At 36.8% G+C, this 23,295-nt stretch overlaps 1 protein-coding gene across 1 annotated transcript in view; it reads right to left on the bottom strand.

Moving 5' to 3' along the window:
- galt (galactose-1-phosphate uridylyltransferase) overlaps positions 1 to 23,295 on the bottom strand; it is a 104,385-nt gene that overhangs the window by 63,379 nt on the left and 17,711 nt on the right. Inside the window, exon 7 of the mRNA XM_079410493.1 lies at positions 10,253 to 10,375. Within this exon, the coding sequence (XP_079266619.1) occupies positions 10,253 to 10,375 (123 nt within the window). The remainder of the gene's footprint in view (positions 1 to 10,252; positions 10,376 to 23,295) is intronic.

Here is a 23,295-nt window from a genome sequence, read left to right on the forward strand (position 1 = left end):
TCGCTAATGGAATTGTTTCCATTACTCAGTCGGGCAATAAAAAGCCATTTTCCTTCTCCGGTCCTGAGCCTGCTGCAAATTACAGCCGTACACATCACAAACAAGCTGTGCCGTTATTACTTATGTCTTTCGGGAGCCCCCCAGAAGACAGCAGAGGTGAAACTATCAAGATCTTCTCCACAGTTCAAACACAGATATTAAATGTTTCATCATTTTCTCGGCTCGTAGACGGTGCTACAGCCGAGGCAATGGCTATCTGTGATATTAAAATGTTCATTAGCCTAATGAGATACTGCTGAAACAATAGGTCCATCATATCATTTTGAAGCAGCAAGTCAATGACTTTAAAAGGAGTCATATTAAAAAAAAAAAAAAACGATTTTCTTCAAAATTCAAATTTCTCATTCAATAACTGTGCGTATACACACATTTCTGAGTGAAATCTGCATATGAATGTTTTCACATAGAAATTCATCATTTGCCTAAAGTCATCCAATCAGACGAAAGCTTACCAAATGGAGAAAGTGAACCTCATTTTTGTGTGAAAAGCAGGTCAGAGGCTGAAACTACTTAATGCATGAGCTTGATGCAGACTAACTTTTTTTATTTAAAAACGGGGTTAACCAATCAAAACGGAGATTATTTACATATGGAGATCTTAAAGGTACAGCATCAAAAACAGGCTGGGAAAATAGTCATGAAAAACTGTTTGTTTTTGCAAGAAATTCCAGTAGCATTATAAGTAGATATATAATGTTAAAAAACACAATATGACCTTTTTTAAAAAAAGTTCAGCACATTTTAAAATGCATTCCTACTTGACTAACTTTCTGCATAACAACAAAAGGCCAGGCAGATGGATACATCAATTCAGTGCATTAAATTAGAGCAAGGACAGTAAAATGAGTGACTTTTCAATGGGTGAAAAGTCTGGTAACTGAAATCTGAGCAGGAATATATGTGACACTGTCAAAGCAAGCCTTGGTTTTCAGCAGACCAAATATAGCAGGACATCTGACATGTTCTTATATGAATTCAGAGCTGCTGACTTGTATGATGACATTTAACTCTCTAGCTTCCCAGTGTCATTCTCGGTCGGCTAAGAATAACCAAATATAAATATGTAACATTGACAGAATGCTCTCTATTCTGAATGGCCATATCTCTTCTAGGGAAAAAGCATGACATTGATTCTGCTAAAAGCGCATTAAGTGGCCAATTTATTATACATTACTTCACAATTCAAATATGAATCATAAGGATTTCCTGTTCCAGTTCAAAATGGTCAAAAATATATTGGTAGAAAAAAACATTTACGAATTTGTCCTTTTTGAAATATATTTATTGAAATGTATCGATATGTATATTGAAATACATGTCAAATAATTGTACAATGTGCATATTTAACTATACACTGTCATATAAACAACAAGTCAGTAATTACATTTACGTTTTACAGTTAGGTCTAGTTATAAACTGACTAAAAACTGTTCAAAAGAGTCATTTGTTTGGGATTCAGACTATAATGCACAGTTTGTTTTGTGCTGTAGCTTCGGCAGCAGTGATTAAGTGCTGAAAATTCAAAATTTTGGCAGAACATTACACAATCAAGAATTTCACTGAATTGAACATCATTCTGTTCTGGATAGTAACTGTCTAGTGCTTTCCAACCCAAGTTAAGACATCTCATTTTGGGTTATGCAAAATTATTATTTGTATAGTAAATGTAGCCTCGTCGCACCAGGGAATGTTTTACCAGTGTTACTGTCCAGTTTAGATGAGTTTGTGACCATTGTGGCCTCAGATTCCTGTTATTAACCGACAGGAGCGGAACCCGCTGTGGTCTGCAAACCATTCACCTCAAGTTTTGACATATTGCGCATTCAGAGATGCTCTTCTGTATGGCACTGTTGCAATGTGGATATTTCAGTTAGTGTCACCTTCCTGTGAGTTCGAACCAGACTGGCCATTCTCCTCTGACCACTCTCAATAGCAAGCCAGTATTGCCCACAGAGCTGCCACCATACTTGGTAAACCCTAGAGACTTGTGCATGAAATTCCCAGGAGATTGACACTTTCTGAGATACTCAAACCACCCACCTAGCACTATCAATCATCCCATGGTCAAAGTCACGGCAAAAAATGGCGTATACAGATCCAAAGTTATTTTTTAAAATAAAATCTGATTAATTTGCAGATTACGTTCAGGATTGCGCAATCACTTTGTGTGTGCAACTGATTCTCTTTGCATTGACATAGCCCTTTACTAAACTCTTATTCATCTCTACCAACCATGTTTGATGATGAGATCTGGTAATCTTACTGTTTAAAAGTCGCTGTTCGCCAATAAATCATTTTGAAATGTCACATGCAGCTTTAAAGTTATCTCCCATGTTTCCATGTGCAATCGTGATGGAATTCTACTTCTGATCTTCAAGAGATGTGCATATCCTCACAGAACCAGTCCAGGTCTATTCTAAAGAACACTTAGTAGTGGATTTCAAAACCACCTAAAGAACTGAGGTCATGTCACACATTTTAGAAGTCAAAGTTAAAGGGGATACCATTTCTCCAGTTGTATTTTTTTTCCAATCTAATGTGCAGAGATAAGTATAGGATGGCTTCCCAAAAATCACTGGCACTTTTAAAACACTGTTCTGTTTGTCTGATCTAATGTCAATTCAATTCTATGTCAGCCATGTCAATTTCAGGTTAGCATGAGTTTGACGTGGCACTAAGTGTCTGAACGATGATGGGGGAAGAGCTTGAAAAAGCTGTCTGAAGTCATTACTTAATTACATTTGGTGACGTTAGGGTCACAGAAACTGACTATAGGCTGTGACAAATTGCCCCATCCTTTAGTAAAAGCCTCATGACATTACAGGACAGATTGCTAAATGTGTCACATAAATGGTTAAGACTGTTAACTGTAAAAATGAAATGTGTGGCTCATTTCTAATGTTGTCTTCTTTCAGAAGAATCGGCAGAGTGGAAGTCTCTACATAATACCAGAAACGCAATGGAAAACATTCCAGGATTTTCCTCCATATAGTGGACTTCAATGGTGGCCAACGGGTTGAAGGTCCAGTTTCAGTGCAGATTCAAAGGGTTCTACACGATCCCAGCCAAAGAAATAAGGGTTTTGTGTAGAGAAACGATCGGTCATTTTCTAAAAAATATTCACAAATATTCATCCTGCACTAGCTCAACCTCACTCATTACGAAGTCATGTTGGAAAGGTAACGTTGTGACGTAGACGGAAGTACCAGCCTAGTGTTTACAAAGCGAACATGCAAACGATTTTGAAGTTGGAGGAGAAAATGAGGGAGTTTCTAGCCCAATTATACCTTTTCAAACCTGAGATGAAGAACTAACCACACGTGATGTTTACAGTGTGATTACACAATGTGTGAAGATGCATAATTGCAGTGCTAGTGCAAGATGAGCATTTGTGGTTCAAAAGTTTTTTTTTTTGTTTTTTTTTTTAGAAAATAGCCGACTGTTTCGCTAGAAAGACCCGTAATCCTCAGCTGGGATCGTGTAGAGCCCTGCACTGAAGCTGCAATGAAACTGCGATTTGGAGCTTCAGCCCATTGGGCATCATTGAAGTCCACTATATGGAGAAAAATCCTAGAATGTTTTTCTCAACAAAACTTAATTTCTTTGTGACTTGTTAATGTTTAATGCTCTTTTATGCTTGTATTTAAAAGAGTTTCTGCTATGTTAGTGTTTTGGGAGGTTACGTTGTGGTAAAGTGTAGATTGGGTTGAGGACCTGCTAACATGAAGCAAAGTTGTTTTAATAACAAAAAACAACTATGGGCATGCCATGGATGTAACAATACCATCTTATGCTATGCCTAACAAGTTGGCTAATGCATAAAGTTACGTAAATCCAACTAATCATTGTTTTTTTTGAGTGTAGAAGGATGTCTGCCTGATCATTTATTTTCCAGTTAAATGTTTTAGTTTGAGTTCAACAAGCATAAAAAAAATCACTTCATCAATGTATCAATTCCATTTAAACTATATTTGATCAAATTGAGTTGGCCCAACTCAATTACATTTCATCGCATTAATTTGTTTTTTATGAGTTGGGGCTACACATATTTATTGGATGGAAATCCTGCCTTTAAATTCAGTTAATCCAATGAATTATTTTTTTGAGTGTTGGATGACATGGGGTGAGTAAATTAGTTTCCACACAGTGATATAGAAATAAACTGATAAAAGATAGAAAATGTATTATTTTTGCTGTTTAGATTCCATGAATGTTCTTTCTGGACTGTGGAAGATCTTTTTGAAACTTGTTCATGTTCAACATTTCTAACATTCTTTTGGAAGAATCTTCTACACAGAGTCAAGAGCAGCGCATTGCGACATCACAAATGCCTAGTTAGGAAGCTATTTTTGGCTGCTTATTTTCCATAAATGTTTTGGAGGAATTTGGACTTCTAGTATATTTTTTCATACAACATCAAGCTCTTGAAACTCAAGATCAAGGAAAATTCGGTTCCTCAGAACATGTCCCCTCAAAAACCAGTGTTTCAGCCATTCTTCTTTCAAGATTAGTGACAGATCATTGCAGTTGCCACACTGATAGAGACACAACAGACAGCAAAAGGTCCCAGCATGCCCCTGTCTTTCAGCCCTGCCTGCTCCCCATGTCCTGTCAAAAAGGGTTCAAACGCTTGCTTTCTGTTAGCAACAGAAACACCCAATCTAAATGGAAACTGGCCTTGCCTAGCAGGGTTCCTCTTCTCCTCACAGGCTGGTGGGTTTGCCAAGAGCTGAAATTGAAAATGTAGCCAAATTCCAGCCTTCCTGAGCTGAGCTGTCTGTTGAGCGTCTTTATCCTGGTATAGTAGGCAGTGTAGCCAAAGTTCATAGAGTTGTGGTCATGACTTGAGGTAAGATCAAAAGAAAACGGCTGGGATTCAATATCAATGGGACGTCAAAAAAACAAAAATGAAAGCCAAGTGTGAAAAATAGGCTTCAGGAGTCTGGCCTTATTACTTGCAAATAAATGATTGAAATTGTGAGGGAACTTTAAAGTAGTCAAAGCTGTGGAAGATCCAAAGACTTCTACAGAGATCAGGTGTATGTGGACAAGCAAGAAGGTGGTCAAACTGGTGTCCAGGCATAAGGCCACCATCATAAACAGTGAGTGGCCAGCATCCATTTGATGCATCCACTTATAAGTGCTTGAACAGGGTTGAAAGTTTGAAATCAAGACAAACCAAGTAATACAATTTACTGATAATTGTGCTATTATATCACACATGTATAGATTGTTTCAGTTTTATGTCACTTTAACAAAAACTGTTTTTAGTATGCTAAAAATGTATATCTTTAGAAGTAGAAGTCTTTGGATCTTCTACAGCTTCAGCTACTTTAAAATTCCCTCACAATCTCAATAATTAGTACACTAATACTAGTTTAATACCAGTTTTAATTAACAATAACACCACTGGTAGGAATTAACTGGTACTATTGAAGAATTTAGCTTGCATGAGGTATCTCCAAGAAAATAACCTATGCTGTTTTTTTTTTTTTACTGATTTAAATATAACTACCCAGTTCTAAGTCAGATGGGCTGTTCCTGTCTACGTCGGCGGCTCTTGTCCATAATAAACAACAATGTGCAACAGACTTTGAGTCAAAAGTCTGGTTATGCACGACTAAAGACGTGAAAGACTTCTGGGAAAAACACACCTCACGCGCTCATCAGAGTAATGTGTGGATCTAAAGTAATTTGTCTTGTTTTGCATGCAGGACGAGACGATCGTCACAGACAGATTGTTGTTAGCCATCTACACACAGCTTATTATACACCCAGAGGTATAAATCACCCAGATCCAGATTGTCAGACATTATTCTGTTTACTGTAATTGAAATTCTCATTAGGTTTTATTCACAATGCCTGAATCATATTTACATTTGGCAAAAGTTCCATTTTCAGAATGACACACAAGCCTTGAGAAGAAGAGCCAGAGAGCATTAGCGATTCACAGGACATCAGGCTAAAGCACAGGAACAGCATGGTGAATTTTGCCTCCAGCTGGCCAGCACATTTTTCCTGACCCCCTGCCGCCGGGACACGAGAGACTAAATGGAGGCCCTGCCAGCCAGAGCTGCTCCGTGATAATAGGAAATCCCAGGTCGGGGAGGGAAGCCCCGTGGTGTGAACGAGATGAGTCATCGCCATTTGCTCCGATACGCTCGTGACAACGAGAGATTTCTCACCTAGAATAGGCAGCAAACCAAACCAAGATGGAATATATCCAGTGTATTATAATACAATGGAACAGCATTTAATGATAAGAATGGAGCAAAATGAACACTGAATTCAGCAGCGCCGGACACATTCATGTGGAATTGGCTTATGATGCAATGAATGTCAAATTATGGATCCCTTGGTGCACCAAAACATGTATCATGGGGTTACTATGTCTTTGTAGACATGGTAATGCCATTATATGCCATTAAATATATATGGCATTATATTTAATGCCATTACATAGTTTGGAATACCATAGTAAATGTACACTTTTTGGAAGGAAGTCCTTATGCTCAAAAAAAAAAAAAAAAACAGTAACACCGTGAAATATTTTTACAATTTAAAATAACAATTCTCTATCTGAATATATTGTAAAATGTAATTTTTTACATTTCAAAGCTGAATTTTCAGCATCATTACTGCTTCAGATCCTTCAGAAATCATTCTAATATACTGATATTTGCTTCTCAAGAAACATTTCTGATTATTATCATTGTTGAAAACCATTTTAAAGAAATAATTTAATTAAAAAAAGAACAGTAGTGTACTGTAAATGGTAATCATGCTCTGATATATGTTGTACTTCCATTATTTACTTAAATTCATAAAAATCTAGTTTGAGTCAGCACTAATTAATCACAGATTAACGGTAATAAAATTATTATTAATATAATAATAATAAATTATTATTATTATTATTATAAATATTAATTAATAATAATACAACTAATAATATGTAATTACAATATGATAATTTGGGAAGAAAATGTGCTTAATTTTGTAATTGAATGATGTCACAATGTAAATGCAAAATAGGCTTCATTTTCCTCCTTTAGATTTGATGGTGAAATGTGAGTTGGACTTGTTTTTAAGAGGTTCATGCAATAAGACTGCTAATGCAGTTTTCACTTCACAATTGGCATTATTATAATTCCATCACGGTACTCATAATCTTCACGAGGGCTTTGCGTTTGAGCCGAGGGACTTAAGGAGCAGCCTGAGCAATAAAGACGTGTCTCCAGCATTTACAGATGAAAGCAAGGAGAATGTAGTCCAGAATAAGGAGAATGCATGATGCTTGACTGATGGAGTGAGCACTGGGAACTATCTGACAGAATAAATCACTGGTCTGATATTACAGATTCTGAAGTAGTAAGCAAGTACCTAAACTTCACATAAACCTTACCTTATGACTAAATCACTAATAATAATAATAATGTTAAAATACATTGAAGTTATTCATTTTAATTAAAATGTTTAAAGTGGAATGTAATACTATGAACTGTCATGTTCAATACAATGCAGTGTTCAAATGTTGTTAGTAACAAACAAAACCATTTTAGCATGTATACTAAATAACACATCACTGTTAATCATATTTTTCATCTTTTACACACACTCTCGTCTCATTTTTCCCCTCCCTCTTTTTCTTGATTACTTATGATTTAACCAAGTTCAGTATTATGTCTGCCTCACTATGCTAATGAAAGCGTTTTCTCGTTGCGTTGCATGCTCGGCTAGCAGATTGCGCTGAAGTGCGAGAGCAGCGGATTGGGCCGTGTGCGCTCAGCTCTTCCCTGCTGATTCGGCATGCCATCAGCATCCTGCCCAGCGCAATATAATGATCAGGGCCCAGGTGACACACACAGAGACACACAGCAGCGTGCTAGAGATTCAGCCGCGTATGCTAATGCTCCAACGCCCCCTTGTAAAGCATGCAGTGGGTGAGGAGCACGCTTTACAAGGAGGTGTTGCAATAGAGAGAGAACACAAACATGCAAACAAGAAAGGACGACTTGTTATGGCAGACAGTAATAGACAGGCCTAGACAGAATCTGTGGACTTTTTCTGCAGTTTTGGCACTGAATTTCAGCAGAACGGATTTAAACATGGTTGACCGTGCTAAACATATTTGAGAATACTACTATATATATATATATATATATTTTTTTTTTCATAATACCTAATGCAATTTATACAAACAAGCACTTGAATACACCTCTTCTATGAAGAACATGTTTTATGTTTTTTATATAGTTTTTGGTGGGTCAGAAATATCAGGGTTAAAAAAACTCCTCCCATAATTAAGAAATCAGTTAATTAAATCCTTTAAAAATTATTAAACCTTACTAAGTAGTTTGCTGTAATTTTATGATTTTTGCTTTCTAAAAATAAAAAATAAAAAAAGTGTGTAAGTTTTGTTAAAACATTATACATATTTTAAAATGTTTGTCCACCAAATTAAGGTTGTGCGGTGCAACTAGTGCACAGAACATGCAGAATTAAAAAATAAATAAATAAAAATAAAACAGGAAACCTTCATGACTCTCAAGTCTCTTAATATATCAGATAATGACAAGGCAAGGTTAAAGGGATAGACTACCTTCAGTTGCTGGTCCCTATTGACTTCCATAGTATAGAGAAGAAGTCACTATGCAAGTCAATGGGAACCAACTAAAGGTGAACTATCCCCTTAAAGGGTTAGTTCACCCAAAATAGTTTTTTGCTACAGGAGGCCTTTATTCACCCCCCAGAGCCGTGGGATGCACGTTTTAACATGGATGAATGCGCTTTATTTGACTACTTTTGGACTGTTGAACAAAAACACCCATCTACTGCCATTATAAAGCTTGGAAGATCAAGGAAAATATTTAATATAACTCCGTTTGGATTCGTCTTAAAGAAGAAAGTCATACACACCTAGGATGCCTTGAGGGTGAGTAAAACATGGACTAATTTTCATTTTAATACCCTTTAATATAAACTCTGTTTTTGAATTAATAATGCAGAATATTAGTATAAATTCTCTTTGCCTTATATTATATATTTAAAACCGTTTTGATAAATAAATAAGACGTGTAAACTCGCATGTATTCAAAGTGTTATGAAAATGTTATTACTTTTTACTTGATTGTTACACCATATGATGTTTTTAGAGTCATAAAAAATCTTGAAAATAGTATGAAAGTTGTTCAAAATCACATGAAATCAACTTGAAGAACTTGGCACATACATTTGTGAGATTTTGAAAAGGTTCATCCTTTTCTTTTTTTGCAGGGTTATTACAGTTAAACCAAATCTAAAACATTATTAATAATAATAAAAATAATCATTTGTTACTTGAAATAAAATACTTGTTAATGATTTTTTGACATTTTAAATGAATGGGATTTTAAAATTATTATTATTTTTTTTTTTAAAGTAAACATATTTTATGTCAGCTAGTTCCCAAGGTCACGTTTATAATTTAATGTTAAATTTCAGCACTATAATTACTAAAACTAAATAAACTAAAACTAATGAAAAATTAAAATTACACATCTTTGTGTTTTCCTCTAAAGGTCAGGTAATAAAAAATGAATTATTATTATTATTATTATTATTATTAAAACATATTATTATTACTTGAGAATTACATTTTACTACACAATAGCAATGTATTTCTGTCATAATTTCTTCAAGTTAAACCAGACATTTATTTTGACAGGTTGTTGTGAAGGTCTTTTAGTTTTACGTTCAGCTTAAGTGTGTATTTGACACTAGTTTTTTGTTTGTTTGTTTTTTCAAATCAAATGGTGAAAAGCTTGTGAAGTGACTGTCTGAGCAGCTCTGGAGATGAAGTTCTTGTGTTCAAGTCTTCATACAATATGATGTTGCTCAGCCCTAGGTGGAGTCGAACCAAGTACTAGTATACACATCTCCAACGGGTCGGTAAAGGTTTGACTTCAGGCCTACCAGCTGAAAAGTCCCCAAAACCACCTTAAAACCATCAAACTACACCATTTTGACCAGCTCGGTGGCCAGCCAAGAGCAGCAAACCACATTAGACTAGTTTATGCTGTTTTTTCCCTCAACAGGGCTGTCAGAAGCACTCACACTGTGGTGGTGAGAGCCTTTACAAACTATCTATAGGAAGTTTTAATGCTGACAGACTGCTGAGCGCTATGAACTGTGTCTTATGTGGGTGTTTTACCTGTGCTTGTGCCTCCATTCGAGCATACTGAACCAGCAAAGGCTCTCCGTGCTTCTGCAGGAAGTCTCTCTGACAGCGCTCCGCCAGCGCCGCTTCGTTGGGAAGAAAATTACTGGCCCAAACCTGGAGAGAGAAACGGGGACAGCACAAAGATGTGAAACCTGTGTGGGAGTCCCACTAATATGACTCTGTTGATACGGAAAATCTTTAGAACAGCTTTCTGGGACAAAAACAACATTTCGTCTGCACATAATCACAAAAAAATCCCCTCCAGCTAAAAAAAATAACTAGAACAGCAAAGCAGGCTTGTATTTAACGTATGCAAATTGATAGCGAAGTACAGTATGTAGCCAGCGAAGCACGGAGAGCACAGAAACACATCCAATTATACTTCGCAACTAGTGGAGTTGGTACTTGCCGATAACATTTCGACAATCTTTAGCCTAGTAGAGATGACTTATGGAAAGCAATTGGAAAAGACACTTTAAAACATTCATCTTTCCAGCCGCCAAAGACACCCTGCACTGCCCAGAGAGAGTACTGACACCGTCTCCCGTACATCTTCAACAAAAAAGGCTGCTGAGAGAGATTCTGCTTCTCCGATAATTCTCCTCAAAACGGAGCTCCCACAAGAGCTCTTCGCAAACGTATCTTTCTGAGGAAAGAAACTTGGTCATTACTCACTCCCGAGACAAATGAGATTTTCTGCACAGAGATGTTGAGTTTTTGCGAGCGCAATTTTAGCAATTTAAAGCAGTGCCACACACGCATATTGCTAACACTGGATACACTAGATGTTAGGCTGGTCTGGTCAGGTATTAAGACAATTTTAGTACTTGCATATTACCATAAATCTGCATATATAGCGCATAGTACACTAATTATGAATTTGAGTTCATTCAATATCACTACATTCAGTATTTAAAGAAACAGTCATTCTATGAAGCACATGCAGTATGAGATGATATCTAATCAGGATGCTTTTGACAATAAATGTGAATTAAACTGATCATTTTTGTTTACTAAATGGCAAAGTGCCCATGATTGTTTTGAAAGGACACACTAAATTGATCAAAACTGACAGTATAGACATTTATAACATTACAAAAACATGATCTAATCAACAAATAATCCTGAAAAATGCAGGTTTCCACAAAAATACGAGGCAGCGCAACTGTCTTCAACATTGATAATGATCAGGAATGTTTTTTTTAGCAGCAGATCAACATATTCGATTGATTTCTGAAGGATCACGTGACACTGAATGCTGAAGTAAATTCAGATTTGATCAAAGGAATAAATTACATTTTACAATATATTCAGATAAAAAGTTACAAAACTGTTTCACTATTTTACTGTAGCCTTAGTGAGCATATTGTGTAACATTTTACAATGAGGTTCAGTTCATTCATGTTAATTCATGCATTAGGCATCAAAAAATGAAGTGCATGCATTAACATTATTATTAATATACCATTTTACATTGATTCTCGTTTGATCACACCACATAAACTACTTGTATTGTTAAGTAATTATATTTAAATGAACGTTGCATGTATATGCAGAAATTAACACCAAAATGCTATACAAAATATTGTGTGTTTTCATTAATCTTAACAACTTGTAATGCATTACATGTATTCTTATGAAAGTACTGCATCAATGTTTTCTAGCATTTACTGGTTCTTTGGCAGAAACTCTCTCAAATTTAATTTGCAGAGTCCCTGCAGCCATATGGCAATTATCTTTTAGCAGAGACTGAAACAGAAAAGACACTTGAGCTTGTGAAATGTCAAGGTCACAGTCCTGCACTGCCTTTGCACGTTCAATCCAAACATCCATTAGAAACCAACAGGCCGAATCCAGCAACATCAGCTGCCAATACACCTGCCAGCCCCAGCGGTACGTCTTCCCTCATCTCAGACCACATTCAGTACCCAATAAAAACTCAATTACATTTGATTGTTCTGCTCATACTTAAACTTTCAGAAATGCATCCAACTGCATTCATTTCACATTTAGAGGTCTAATAAAAAGTCTCTTTTTAACAGCAGTGGGTAAAGTTTTCTAGCTTTTCATCATTGCAAACTCACCAACTGTTGCGAAGGATGACAACATCGCAAACAAAACAGGATGAAACGCTCAGAAAGAATGTTTTTTTTCAAGTCGAGCTAGATGAAAATGAGTCTGTGGTGATAAATGGCCACGCACACAGAGATATTCCCTGTGTGCGTGGTCATCCTGACTAATGTGACATGACTGGAGAAGTTTAAAGCTCACGGTCAATCACCGAGAAGCTAATTCTAATTCTTGTGTACGTTTCCATAATCCATCATAATCCACGAGGGAGCAGTTGTTATAATCAAGAGACAAATTTCTGTTTGCCTGCTGCCAAAAATAATTTAAAAAAGCAACTGTGAAAATGAGCTCTCTAGCTAAATGATGAATTAGACTCTCTGTGAGAACCGAGTTCTCCTGGGTTACTGGCGATTGCAAATAGACGTATTTCCACACTCCTTTATAAAGCATGCACTTCCTACAGAATCAAATTCGTACCTCTGAGAGATTCTTTGACCTCAGTTTTCTTGCGAATCATTGATTTGGGTCTTAAAGTCAAGCTCCGCGGCTCTAAATGCACATTTGAGACTGATCTGACCTCTCGAGTTAAACAAGTTTTTGACTGAAGCCTTTCATCAAAAGGCACGAACGACTGACCATCCTCGTCCCAGTTCTTCTGTAAGACTATTAAAACTGGTATATAACTACACGACTGACACGTCTTAGCTTTGACTTCTTCTGACAGGGTTTTTGTTTTACAAAGTTAGAAATTCAAACCCAGCAAACAGAGCTACACGTTTTGGAGAGGAGTAAAAAATCTATTTGTGATTTTTCAGATAAAAATGTAAAATGCAATACCATAATAATAATAATAATAGGTATTATTATTATTATTGTTACTAAATAAAAAGACAAAATTAAACAAAAGCAAAATTAGAAATATTACTACTGTAATATTTCACTGTAAAATCAAGTACACTGGAAAGGATTTGTGCTAGAAACAGCCAGAAATTGTTAAACTTTCTTATTTATTATAACTTATATTTACAAAAAAATATGTATGTATTTCATTGAATTAAACTAATTAAACAAATATTTCTAAATTTACAAGTAGAAAGACTGAAATAGTATTTTCTTGCAAAACACACTTCAGTAATCTTTATATAAAATTTTATTTTTTAAATAATTTTTACAGTGTATTGAACAAAGGTAATGGCAATTTAGTTTTACATTACAACTGTAAAAATACAATACTAATATTTATGGCTGTCTTAATTTCATCATTTTCAAACATTATAAAAAATGCTTTGCAATTTTGTTTTTATTACTATTATTATTATTAACATTTATATCAGAATTTACATTTCTTAAGCAGATGCTTTTATCTAAAGTGACATACAATTAAGTTATTAATCTTAGTTATTAATTATTAATTTTGTATCTTTACCAGCAAGAAATAAATTCAATTTCTTACAATTTCTCTTTATGGTCAAAATAAGGGCCTAAAAAGTTATCACAGTTCAATTAAATTAAATAGTTTAAATTAATTAGGAAGACAAACATGTATTATTTGCTTATTTTTATATTTAACATAATAACAATAATAATAATACGGTTATTAAAAATTAATATATATATATATATATATATATATATATATATATATATAGATGTAATAATAATAATTATTATTGTTATTATTATTATCATTATTTTTATTGTTGTTATAATTATTATTATTATTATATTTAATAACATATCTTATTTTATTTTATTATTTGAATAACATGCACCCAACATGCATCACTTACAGTAAGAAAAGCAATGCCAATTAAGAAAGTAAATATGAATGTGGATATTAATACCTTCAGTGCAGTGAAACCAAATAATGTCCAGAGAAATCTGTCATACTAGCGTGCTCTGAAACAGAGTTAAAACCAGACACTTGTAGCCAAAAGTGTTGAAATCATCATAAAAAAGAAAGAAAATGACTCATTAGATCACCTACATCCAACATCGCTGCTTCATTTAGGAACGTGTTTTTCCCCTGCAGTTCACTTTTATAATGCAGTAAAAATTAAATAACCCTTGAGAAAAATCAAGGTTGTTCTTTTTAAAGGCCTCGGCAATGAGAGCCATTTCCAACAAACATCTGGAAGCGAGCAGCACTTTGTTTGTCCGTGTTTATTCTCCTTCTCCAGGAGATGAGCCAAAATGTCTGAGCTTGCTTGGATTTCTGAAAATGAAGGATTTTGAAAAGAAAACGAATCATTACTCGTGGGTCACATCTCTGATCACCTCATCATATTTAGGGCGATTTCTACAGGGGAGCTCAGAAGCGGCCAGCGCCTGCATTAAAAGCAGATGAATAGAGCCGGGTTAAAGAAGACCGAAAGATTCAGTGTTTACAGAATATGAATCACTGTTGGATGCATTTCAAAGATGTTTTTCCAACTCGTGTTCCATGATATTCTGGGAAACTGTGGAGCAGAGGCACACCTGCTGTTCACCAATAATTAGGCAATTATGATTTGCTTAGTGCAAAACTGTGTAACATCAAGCCTCATTCATGAAACATGAGTGGAGAAAATGTCTGTGTAAATTGTTCCTAAAACTGTGCTTATGTAATTCTAATTCCAAATAAGCCTTATGTGACTCTTTTTAGAGAATAAAACCAATACAGAGTAACTAACATTGTTCAATTCCCAAATAAATTGATTCTAAAACTTTTTAGTGAATCAAAACAATACAGTGCAAACCATAACCAACTGACTCTTACAGTATAAGCCAGGTATTTGTTTAGTCAATCAAGCACATGCGGTTAATAAAGTCTCTGAAAAGTTTGTTAAAAATCCACAAAAAATCCATAAAATACTCTATTATTTGCATTTGGAAATGGAATTGTGTTTCTTTTTTAAAAAAAAGAGTTCTTCCTCAAAACTACTAAGAGTACAATTAGTTGAACAGTTAAGCTGTAATCATTAATCAGAAGCAGAATCATAATCAATCATTTTCTTATGACTCCCATACATAGGGTTAAACCAGAATGCTCTCATTAGCTTTGTTGATTATAATTGGCCCGTTACAGTTTGTTGTGAGTCAAAACTATTTGAACAATCCAACTCTATTAAACATGAAAATGTACTACATATAAAGCAAAAGTTGAATTTAGTATTATTTATATGCTCTTATAATAATTATTCATATTTTATAGAATTTTGTTTGAATTAGTTGTTATTTTTATAATTAGATTAAATTTTTTTTTATATTTTTGGAACTTTGCTGCCGTACCATCAGGCGCAATGATATACGCAGCGCCTGAAAGTAGTCCCCAGCTATATCATAACTAGTTACCTAGCTGGGGACTACTTTCAGGCGCTGCGTAATATCACTGCGCCTCCTGCACCCATGGTACGGCAGCAAAGTCCCTTGATTATTACGCCGGAATGAGAGTATAGTTCCTAGCCATATTGGCCTAGAAAATCACTTTTCATTTTCCGTCAGTCTTAGTACACGATGTAACTACAGAAGAGTCAAGCTTTAAATAGGAAAATTATTGAAACTCTTTGGTCATTTTTGATGACCAAATGCTAAAGGTCTAATGATTTGCTAAGCTACGCTAAAAGTGCTACCGCCAGACCCGGAGATCGGCTGAATGGATTCAAAAATGGTAAAACTCAACTGTTTAACTCTTGGGGAGTTGTAAAATGAGCCTATTTCCAAAAAAAAGTGGAGTGTTCCTTTAATTCTTCTCATGCTTCACGATCAAGACCCACTGAAGATAAAAGCCCTCTGGTGGTTTTCTGCCTGCAAAACGCTGTCAGTTTGAACGCACCTTAAGTGGGGCATTTATGTACAGCAAGTCAACAGGTTCTTCAGCCCGAGGTGATGACTACTTAAAAAAGCCGTCTCAGTATCATCGTTTTCATAATTGCTTTCACGCCCGTTCACATGAAGGCCTTTAGTTATGCGTACTTAATGACAGCGGTATTCCCTCAGAGCTCCACGCAACCTTTGAGGCTAGAAAAGTTCACACAGGTAAGCACTTTACTCAGAGAGCTATTGAAAATGAGGCCGGTGTGCTTATGCATTAAACATTAAGTCCCTGTAGACGGGCGAAAAAGAAAAACACTCATTTAATCGAGTCCAAGAATTCCAATTAAATATCTAAAATGAAATAAAATCCTTTGCGGCAGTGAAATCATAAAGCCCATCTCTCTCTGTTTTTAAAGATAATGCCAAGCGGCCATGGGAATCTGGCATGGATTTAAACAAGCCGAATCCGATCGGTTGGCGGTCGCAGCTCCTCTGTATTCTGGCTGCTGATTTGAATGTCAGGAGTGATAAAGGAGGGTCGAGAAGGAGGAGATGGATGGAGGGGAAACTAATCGGGCAGTCTTCACGCACACGTCCGGCGGCCCTAGAGGCCACATTTATGAACCTCTGAGAAATAAAACGCCAGACAGCAGTCCATCACTCTCAAGAACAGCAAAGCACAAAAAAACCCCATAAAGAAAGCACGTCTCACAGTCAGTAAATATGCTAGCAGTGACAACATCAGAGATATTAAAAAGAAGCGTGGTGCTATGATTTTCAGGCCTGACCCGCAGGCAATACCGAGAAGGCTACGGTTCTCCAGAGTTTTCATGCTTCTGTTCTTAACAGATGGTTAAGATGATTGACGTTTCCTGATGTACGCGTATACTATTTATTTCCTGCCTGTGTCGGAGCTCGAGGAGAGTGGCAGATTGACTTGTGTTTGGAAAGACATCAGCCGGAGTTCCAAGAGAACGTCAATCACACCTCACCGCTGACCGCCAATCTCTCTCCTTGCCATTTCTCTGCTATCGCTACTGCTAGCTGTGTATGGAAATTCACAGATAATATGACATTATACGCAATGTCCATTCACGCAGGAATAAACCAGAGACGTCGTCACCAGAATGTGTTCGGGATATTGAATAGAATCTTAAAAAGAGAAGATTGTTTACAGTTTTTACATTTATTTTTCAGTGTATACAACCGTAATTGTTTGTCAAGTCTCTGCTGGTTCTCATAGTCGGAAAAAAATGTGAGCTCTGGATTTCAAATTTTGGGGAAATTATGTATTAGTATTATTATAAAAAATGTCTGTTTATGCCAAAAGCTCCTTCCTAACAGTGTGATGCAGCATGTTGACATAAAACGTGAGTGAAAGAGTACATCTCCACTGGTTCAAGCAATAGTAAGTTCCCATCATGAAAGAAGTCACCCTAAGGGTATCAGTCCTCTTTCAAACGATCCAACAAAAAGTGACAAATTCGATTCACATTCACATGGTTTGTTGCATAAAAGTTGAACTATAGTTTACTGTAAGTATAAAAGTTTATATGTACACTACCATTTATAATTTTAGGCTTTTTCTTCAAAGAATTGATGATTCTATTAAGCAAGGATGCATTGATTTGGTCAAAAATGGCAGTAAAGATACTTACAATGTAATTTCTAATGACGTTTATAATTTATAATGTAAGATTTCTATTCAAAATAAGTGAATTAATTGAAATTTGTGTTGAGAATTGAATACTCAATTCTGATTGGCTGTCAGGCATGCATTAAAACCTATTAATGCGCAGGTAGTTCCATGTCAGTTTTCTCACCGTTCTATATTAACGCGCTGCTTTCGCTGACACACGCATGCACACTAAGATTGCACACAGAGCACACACAAAAACATTCAGGAGCACAGAAACTTGTTCTCAATGCTGCCCTGCGACTTTTATTAATAAAATACTTAAGATACTGGATCGCTGTATTATATTCTTAAGCAATGAGGAGGTAAAATCGCTCACAGATTCCTTGTGTGTACAGAGAGACGTGCAGACACAGGTAATTCAACATGCAACTTTCATCCCCCTTTCCTCCTCTCTCTCAATAATTAAATAAATTAAATAAATGCTATAATTAATTTATTCAAATAAATGTGATCTTACCGCATCTTTCATCTCTGTGTCTGATTTGAGCGAGCAGAATGCTAGAGATTTAACGAGCCGTAACTGATGAAAATAACATCTTCACCTATCCAGTCAAATATTGTGCTGCAAACATCATTAACAGCTTTAACTTGTCAATGCTGGCAAATGACCATGGTATAAGCGGGATAATGAAGACTGGAGTAATGATGCTGAAACTTCAGGTTCAAATCATAGGAATAAATTACATTTGGATGTGAGTGCAATTTCTCCAAATTCACCAAAACTTGACATTTGGAATGCTTGCATGTCCTGTTTCCTGTATTCCCATGCATAAGAATGGAAATCAAAGGAGTGTAAAGTGTAGTGTGACTGGCCCTTAAGTTTATCACAAACAGAATCAAAAAGTGTATTTACGCCATTCTTGACCTTAAAAGAGATATTTCAGATATTCAGATTTTTTTAAGGGGTCATGAACTGAGAAACCAAAATTCCCTTGATCTTTTGACATATGTGTACTATAAAAACATCCTGTAAGTTTCAGAACTAAAAACTTTCTTGTTAGTCTAAAACAGCTTATATTCACGGCAGTCTGCCAAAAAAACAGCTTGTGGAATGTGCAACTTATAATGTAATAGTGTTGATAAGCACCGCCTCCACAGAAGAAGATCAATGTCTGCTTCTACATCACTGCCTGTTTGTCCTGCCCATCGATTCTACAACACTGCCTGTTTAGCCCCACCCACCCACCGATTCTACATCACTGACTGTTTAACCCCACCCACTGATTATACATCACTGACTGTTTAGCCCCGCCCACCGATTCTACATCACTGCCTGTTTGTCCTGTCCATCGATTCTACAACACTGCCTGTTTAGCCCCACCCACCCACCGATTCTACATCACTGACTGTTTAACCCCACCCACTGATTATACATCACTGACTGTTTAGCCCCGCCCACCGATTCTACATCACTGCCTGTTTGTCCTGTCCATCGATTCTACAACACTGCCTGTTTAGCCCCACCCACCCACCGATTCTACATCACTGACTGTTTAACCCCACCCACTGATTATACATCACTGACTGTTTAGCCCCGCCCACCGATTCTACATCACTGCCTGTTTGTCCTGTCCATCGATTCTACAACACTGCCTGTTTAGCCCCACCCACCCACCGATTCTACATCACTGACTGTTTAACCCCACCCACTGATTATACATCACTGACTGTTTAGCCCCGCCCACCGATTCTACATCACTGCCTGTTTGTCCTGCCCATCGATTTTACAACACTGCCTGTTTAGCCCCACCCACCCACCGATTCTACATCACTGACTGTTTAACCCCACCCACTGATTATACATCACTGACTGTTTAGCCCCGCCCACCGATTCTACATCACTGCCTGTTTGTCCTGCCCATCGATTCTACAACACTGCCTGTTTAGCCCCACCCACCCACCGATTCTACATCGCTGACTGTTTAACCCCACCCACTGATTATACATCACTGACTGTTTAGCCCCACCCACCGATTCTACATCACTGCCTGTTTAACCCCACCCACTGATTCTACCTCACTGCCTGTTTAGCCCCACCCACCGATTCTACATCACTGCCTGTTTGTCCTGCCCATCGATTCTACAACACTGCCTGTTTAGCCCCACCCACCGATTATACATCACTGACTGTTTAGCCCCGCCCACCGATTCTACATCACTGCCTGTTTAGCCCCGCCCACCGATTCTACATCACTGCCTGTTTAACCCCACCCACTGATTCTACCTCACTGCCTGTTTAGCCCCACCCACCGATTCTACAGCACTGCCTGTTTAGCCCCACCCACCGATTCTACCTCACTGCCTGTTTAGCCCCACCCACCGATTCTATCTCACTGCCTGTTTAGCCCCACCCACCGATTCTACAGCACTGCCTGTTTAGCCCCGCCCACCGATTCTACAGCACTGCCTGTTTAGCCCCACCCACCCATTCTACAGCACTGCCTGTTTAGCCCCGCCCACCGATTCTACATCACTGCCTGTTTAACCCCGCACACTGATTCTACAGCACTGCCTGTTTAGCCCCACCCACCGATTCTACAGCACTGCCTGTTTAGCCCCGCCCACCAATTCACGCATGTAGTGTAAATAACGAGAGGCAAACACAGGTATACACAGAAACCAAACGATAAAGATGGCTCTGAAGACAACAAGATGCTGCGCAGTCCCAGATTGTGGAAACACAGTCTTTGCATTGCCTTCCTTCTGATACCAACGTTTGGAAAGAGTGAATGAACTTTATTTTTAACGAGGATCCAGATCGCGTCAGTAAGTACTTGATCCTTTGTTCACTTCATTTTACCACGGATTCGTTTACAAACAAGGCACAATTCGATGCGGGATTTTCCGAAAAACTGAAACTGAAAGACGATGCTGTGCTGACTATATTGGCTCCAACAGTAATGCTGCACCAAATGTGAGTAACTGTGAGTAACTTTATTACTTGGTCACTACTGCTTTGTCTGTTATTACAGATCGTTTGATATGTACTGAGTGTTTATGCGTTTTTAATGTAAATCACAGCAGTGTCCATCTATGAGGAATGTACGATGTCAAACATACACAACTATTAGCCAATCACAGCAGTGGGCGTTTACTTCAAAGCAGGGGTGGACTGGGGCCAAAAAGTGGCCCTGGACTTTTTGGCACAGAGCGGCCCACCAAACCCGGTCCGCAACACACCACACCACACCATAAATGAGTGGCATATTCTTAACATTATAATTAGTCTTTTCTGGTGTATATGACAAATAGTAAATAATTTTTAAGAATTTTTACAAGGGACAGTTTAACGTCACTTAAGTTAAATACTAATATTATCAGTCCATATGACACGATGCTCCGGTATTGTCTAGAAGACTTGAATAGTTCAGAATGTGGACTGTTTTTATGGTGCCTTTCTGTTGGTCACATACAGTATTTGTCCTTTTGCAGGAGCTTGACATCTATCATTTTAAGGAACAGAGCTCCAATAGTGGAAAAGAGTATACACATTATTTTGATGATGAAAAATACAGTAAACAGTACTGTGAAATGTAGAATGTTACAATTTAAAATAGGTGTCTTCTATGTGAATAAATATTATTGATTCCTGTGATCAAAGCTGTATTTTCAGCATCACTTCTCCAGTCTTCAGTGTCACATGATCCTTCAGAAATCATTCTGATATGCTGACTTGCTGCTCAAGACACGTCTGATTATTATCAATGTTGAAAACTGTTGTGCTTCTTCATTTTTTTTTGTGGAACATGTGATGCCATTCAGTCTTGGGTAAGATTAAAAAATATAAATTAATATTTTTCTTCAACAATGTTGAATTGTTCAAAGATTATAGAATACAAAAAGCGACTTTGATTAAATAGATTTAAGTGACAGTAAAGATATTTACACTTATTAAAAAGTACTTACAGTATATTTCAAATAAATGCTGTTCTTTAACTGAGAACCATTATACCAATAATAAAACCATTATTAATAATAGATCACAAGTAATAACTGATAATAAAAGCAGCAAATTAGGCAGCAATAGAATGATTTCTGAAGGGACACTGAAGACTGGAGTAATGATGCTGAAAATTCAGCTTTGAGCACAGAAATAAATTGCATTTTAAAACATCCTAAATAGAAAACCACTATTTTAAGTGTAATATTTCATAATATTATGCTATTGTTTTACTGAATTTTTGATTAAATAAATAAAAAGCCTTAATTGTTTCAAACTTTTAACCACCAGTGTGTATATAAAATAGGCTAATGCATGTGAATTAATAAGCAAATTATATTTTTATTAGGCCTATAATATAAATCACTTTCCTATGCACAGCACTCAAAAGCAAAAGTCTTCAGATTTACAATGTTCTAGAGTAAGATTGAGAACGATTTTTTCGATGTTTAACACGTGAAATCACAGAAGAAAGCAGATTTACATTAACTCATATCGGCTGAAAACTGCATTATGCAGCCTACATTATGACAATTCGAATAACGGCATTCAAATCTGAGAAATGTGTAGTAGCCAGTAGTAGTTTGCATTCCTGACAATTAATGTCTGTCGTTTAACTAAACGGTTGGCAAATATTGCTGAATTGTCTCTGGTCATGTTTAGCTGCTTACATCTTACCTCAGCTCCCATTCAAGTCGCGCGCAGCGTCTATGAACAGTAAACCCCGCCTTCTGCACTTTGATTGGCTGTTTCCAACATTTTGACATTGACCAGCGCTTTTGAGCCGCTGCACTGAGCCGGAGCACGCTATATCAATTAGAATTTTTGAATGAAGTGGGCCGTGCGGGCCATTCGTCTGGGCACTTTGGGTCAATGTCGCACTTTGCATTAATTAACAACAATCCACAAGTAATCCACACAACTACAGTCCATCAGCGAATGTCTTGTTTGTAAAAAACTAATTAATCATTAAGACGTTTTAACTTTAAACCAAGGCTTCTGGCCAAAATAGGAGTTCATAATCCATAATATGCTTCCTCCAGTGGATAAGTACATCTTCTGTTGTCCTTCAAGTCAAAATCCATTGACAAATTTGTTTCAAACGGTTTTGGACTGCTTTTGCGTGTAAACGGTGCCTGATCTGTGCATATTTCTCTCCTGATTCAGGCGAGATGACTTTTTCACTGGAGGAATCATTATTATGGACTCATATTTTAGCAAGAAGCAACAGTTTCAAGTTAACAACATCTTACTGATGGAAATGTTTCTTACAAACACGCAGCTTTTGTCTTCATAAGACATCAATAGCGGTTTGTGAGGATTACTTGTGGATTATTGTGATGTTTTTAACAGCTGTTTGGACTCTCATTCTGACGGCACCCATTCACTGCTGAGGACACCTTGATGTGAACCTTCTCCAATTATTTTTCCCAAACTAATCTACATCTTGGATTGCCTGAGGGTGAGGACATTTTCAGCAAGTTTTCATTTTTGGGTAAACTGTTCCTTTAAAATATTTAGAGCCTATTT

The sequence above is a fragment of the Barbus barbus genome (assembly GCF_936440315.1).
Source record: "Barbus barbus genome assembly, chromosome: 47".
Classification (NCBI taxonomy): Eukaryota; Metazoa; Chordata; class Actinopteri; order Cypriniformes; family Cyprinidae; genus Barbus; species Barbus barbus.